Here is a 4,947-nt window from a genome sequence, read left to right as displayed (position 1 = left end):
TTTAAAATATCGGCATATCGGATATCGGCCAAAATCCCAATATGGTGCATCCCTAGTTTAGATGTGCGGATTGTTACCGACATCTGGTGAAAAAGACGTGCTGAAAAATGTTCAATACTTTAACCCGCTGTAGATGGCAAAGACTGCCTGGTTTAAAATGAATAAGAATAATAGAAGTTGAATAAATTGGTCCATTTATAAAAAATTTTAGTTGCAGGAAAAAAAATATTCATATAATGTTTTTTACATTAAATAGAATTTGATTAAATCTTAATTATTTTGTCTGTAATTCTGTCATTTTGTAGGTTTTTTTTTAGGTTTGTAAAGCAAACGATTCTTTGAAAAACTGAGTTAATTTCTAGTTTCCCAATTATAAACCAAACCTGCTGAGTCGGTTAGGAATCCAGTTCTCCTCATCTTGTTCAAATATTAACATAAATGTCCACAAAATCTTCCAAAGTATCGACTTTTCCCTTTGATCCGAGCAGCTCTGCTCATCAGGGATGTGAAAACGGCGCCTGCTTCATGCTGCGTTTCAGGTCGGCGCGGCGTGTTCACCGGAGCGTCCGGACTGCAGCTGGCCTACGTCAGCGGCAGAGAGGCCCTCCAGGAACCGGCCCCGGCCCACTGCTTCACCTCCAAGGACCTGTCGGCGCTCGTCACGTCGCTGAGCAGCAGCTCCAAGTTCAGGGGCGTGGACATCCTGCTGACGTCACAGTGGCCGCGTGGCGTGTGGCACTATGGAAACAACCCGGTAACCCAAACGTCTTCACGTATCCTGGTAGAAACGCTTCAAAGGATCCGTTTCCAAACTAATTTCTGTGCGACAGGAGCTGAACACAAAGTCTTGTGGAAGCGGCTCCATCGCCAGCCTCGCTGAGAAGCTGAAACCGCGTTATCACTTTGCTGCACTAGAGGGCGTTCACTATGAGAGGCTCCCATACAGGTAAAGAAGGCTTTAATTATATATTTATTAACCTCTTTTACACAAGACTCTGATTCCGGCGTCCTTGTTTCCTCAGAAATCATGTGGTTCTCCAGGAAAACGCTCAACATGTCAGCCGCTTCATCGCCCTGGCAGCCGTCAACAACCCCGCCAAGAAGAAGGTCGGTCTCATTCAATTATCTCCATCTAGAGATGAACTCAGACTATCTAAAGAGTGCAACGTTTATATCTTCTTATACCAGAACGTATTTTCTTAGTTGTTATTTTACTGCGTCTGCAGTATCTGTACGCCTTCAACATCGTCCCCATGAAGAACATGGATCCCACGGAGCTGGTGAAGCAGCCTCAGGATGCAACAGAGAATCCCTACAGACGCTCCGTGAAGGACAAGACGGAGACAAAGAAAGCTGCGTTCAGCACCGCCGATGAGGAGGTACGAATAAAAACAGGAAATATCACTGATATTCAGCAGCGTTTTAATGCATCATGAATCTTTAGAATTGGAGATTTTATTGATTATTTGTTCTGTTTTAGCAAAGATGAGACTAAAATCAGATCAGGAGATATTTTAATCTAGTAGGTGCAGGTCTGATTTGAACCTACCTGGTGTCTCGGCATTAACTGCAGAAGTTACTTTGCTTTTCTCAGTGCAAAACGCTGCTTTCGCTTCAGTCCTGCTGACTAGGAAAAAAAAGAGAAAACAATTACAGATTTATTCTTTAAATGTCAAATTATGAGGCTCTGAGAAAAATGGTGGTGTGTTCAATACTTTTGCCTACTGTAGATTGAAAAAAAATGCCTGGTTTAAAATGGATATGAATAATAGAAGTTAAAAAATAATCATTTATAAAATGTTTTAGGTGCAAAAAAACACCAACAGGAAATATCACTGATATTCAACAGTAGTTCTAATACATCTTAAAAGCACATTTTTCTCTTCTTGTAGCGTAAAAATGGATTCTTAAAGGAATTATGGAGGATTTTTTAAAAGTCCCGCCCACTCCACTTAAAAAAATAAAAATAATTGTGCATGCGTACCTATTAGGGATGGAACGGTTTCTGAAAACCGTCCGAACCGTTCGGTTCGGTTCGCGTGTGTTGCGTTCGGTTCATGCGCTGCTCCTTTTTCTCATAGAGGAAGCGTTTCCACTCCAGAGCAGAAGGTGGCGGTACTGCGACCAAAGCCAACCACCAGTAGTAAACAAGAAGAAGAAGAAGCGAAGCAGCGTAGCCGGGTGTAGCAGGAAAAAATCAGTTGTTGTGGAGAATTGTGTGGGTATGGCGAGTGGGAAAGAACAGGAGTTGGAAGACGCGCCAGCAGCACTTTATAGGTCTGCTGTATGGGACCACTTTGCATTTAGAGTGACCTACGATGACGGCGGGAAGAAAGCTGGGGGTAAAAACTGTGCAAGCATTGTGCAACACCCCTTTTGCACTAAATGATGTAATTTTTTATACGGACCATCTTCCCCAGCCTGTTTCCTATACTATTAATGTCCTCCTCCTGTTGGGTAAATATCAGATCCACTGCGCTAAATGGAGAAAATCTAAACCTTCCTTCCATTGGTTTATGAATGACTTTAAAATCTATTTTAAGAAGATAAAAAATGACAAATATTCCAAAAAATTGAGACTTGATTTCTCCAAACATCTGCTATTTTTAGTGCATTCACCTTTTTGTTTCTATTATTTCTATGGCTCTATGTTTGTTTTAAATGTTTGCAGAGATAAATCTCCTGTTATTTGTTTTACTTCTTTGTTTTTCTTTTATTGTAATTGATCTTTATCTGGTCATGTTCACCTTTGCTTTCCTCTCTGAGTGTATTTTTTCATGTAAACGTGTTATACTATACAAGACATAATAGATTTTCCTAACAATCAACCGAAAACCACGAAACCGTGAACCGAACCGAACCGTGGATTTTGTGAACCGTTCCACCCCTTATACCTATATAGGGGACCCTAAAGTCCCCTATATAGGTATGGGGCATTTCAGGCTAACAAAGAAGCCAAATGACCCCCATTCCAAAGGGATGGAACCGTTCATCCGTTTCTATTTGCATGTTTTCTAAACTAAAACCAGGCTTTGTTGGGCTGCTGTATAAAACCTGGAACTAAACGCTATTTCTGACATTTTGGATTGAAAAAGCTTCCTGGATGGAAGAGAAACGTCTTCAAACTTGGAAACAAACTCCAGTGGATTGTTTTTAATTTTTAATTTTGGAATATAGGGAACTAAGTTAACTGACCGTTCAGACAGATGATCACTGCCTTTTGCTCCGTTGGTCACGTTAAGTCCTCCTCTACCACTCGGTGCCTGCGCCATCTTGGTTATTAGTCGTAGCTGTCGGGTAGCGGCAGCGGGCCGAGAAGATCTCTCCGCTCAAAGCTTCAATGACTGAAACCGTAGCTCACCACATAGCTATGCCTGAAATTGCGCAGAAAAAGATAGCTAACGGGCTGAGCACATAGGACGGCCTTACGTAAACATCTGAATGATTGACAACTAGGAGGACCACTTGGTTAGATGATCCACCTGGAAATAAAAGCTTGTCCTTTATACCTTTAAGCTGCTTCCTTCACCTTTTTTGTTTTTGGTCCAGGAGCCGGCCAGTCAGTTCTTCTTTGACCTGAGCTCAAAGGAGGGNGTCCTTTATACCTTTAAGCTGCTTCCTTCACCTTTTTTGTTTTTGGTCCAGGAGCCGGCCAGTCAGTTCTTCTTTGACCTGAGCTCAAAGGAGGGCGGGGATTCTCGCGGCAGGAAGAGGCCCTGGGATGGAGACGGACGAGGACGAGGAGGAGACGGGCGTCACCACGGCCAGCCCAACCAACCGCGCCGGCAACGTGAGTCTAAACCACAATATATGATCCTGTTTTTATTAAGAGCAGCGGAATAAAGACTGAAACATTCAGCCAATAGTATAGAGGTTTAATACAGAATAAATCATCTTAAAGATTTAAAATTGGGTAACTGAAGACTAAAGCGTTTGGGACTAAAGGATTTCTAGGACCGACATTCCTTCTAACAGATCCCCTATAAGTTCGATTTGCCAGTATTTTAAGACGACGTTGCGTTTTCTTTTTCCTTTTTTTGTGGTAAAAATCTAACAATTATGAAAAAATATGACTAAAGTGCCAATTTAAACCAAAAAAAATTGTAAATTGTGAAATTGTAACAAAACATGAACAATGTGTAGCAAACAGGAAGGGAAAAATAAAAAAACTCCTGACTATAAACCAAGCAGATTTAAGTACCGTATTTTCCGGACTATAGAGCGCACTCAGAAAGTAAAACAAAACAAACAAAAACAATTGATATAAGCCACTGATATCTACTGATCTGTCTCCCACCAAACCTGCAGGGGGCGCTCTACATTTAACCCCTGGAGTAGGGAGGAAGAAGAATGCTAGCTCTGGTTAGCTTGTTAGCTCGCAGCAGTCAGAGCTTCTACTGAAAGATGGAGCTTCATCAGCTTTTTATTTCAGCTCTGCAGGAGTTAGCCTCAGTCTCTTCATCGGTTCAGCAGCTTTAATGCAGCAAATAAATGTCAAAATGTCTGAATTCTGGACATTTGTTCTCCGTAATGCCTGCTGCTAGCATGTTCTATTGCTAAATGCAAATTAGCCCCTTAATCTTTCATTTATAAGTTTGACTTCCCTCTTTGGCGCTTAGAAAAAATCCACAGAAAAGCCGCACCTTTTAATAAGCCGCATGGTTTAAAGGTGGCTTATATTCCCGACAATACGGTAGTTGCATTTACTACAGTAACTTTTTGACAATAATGTACTTTTAGGAATAGTTTTACTGCACCATCATTTTTACTTGAGTAATCTTTTTAAAATTTCTTTGCTCTTGAGTAAAATGTCCGACCACGAGTTACTGGACTGTTTAACAAACAGGTTTCAACAAAAGCGCTCTAAACAAAGTTAATATTTATGTCACAATGAGGAAGAGGATTAGGGCCACTGGAAGAAAATTAAGAAGTTAATTTATATTATTT

At 41.1% G+C, this 4,947-nt stretch overlaps 1 protein-coding gene across 1 annotated transcript in view; it reads left to right on the top strand.

Annotated features, from left to right (window-relative positions):
* cwf19l1 (CWF19-like 1, cell cycle control (S. pombe)) overlaps positions 1-4,947 on the top strand; it is a gene marked incomplete at its 5' end in the record, with an annotated part of 11,294 nt that overhangs the window by 2,190 nt on the left and 4,157 nt on the right. Inside the window, 5 exons of the mRNA XM_015383920.1 lie at positions 540-754; positions 831-946; positions 1,023-1,107; positions 1,227-1,379; positions 3,646-3,831. Of these exons, the coding sequence (XP_015239406.1) occupies positions 540-754; positions 831-946; positions 1,023-1,107; positions 1,227-1,379; positions 3,646-3,831 (755 nt within the window). The remainder of the gene's footprint in view (positions 1-539; positions 755-830; positions 947-1,022; positions 1,108-1,226; positions 1,380-3,645; positions 3,832-4,947) is intronic.

Source organism: Cyprinodon variegatus, unplaced genomic scaffold (genome assembly GCF_000732505.1).
Source record: "Cyprinodon variegatus isolate N-32 unplaced genomic scaffold, C_variegatus-1.0 Scaffold298, whole genome shotgun sequence".
Taxonomy (NCBI): Eukaryota; Metazoa; Chordata; class Actinopteri; order Cyprinodontiformes; family Cyprinodontidae; genus Cyprinodon; species Cyprinodon variegatus.
The sequence above is the reverse complement of the archived record's forward strand: the minus strand, read 5'-3'. Positions and strand labels throughout refer to the sequence as shown.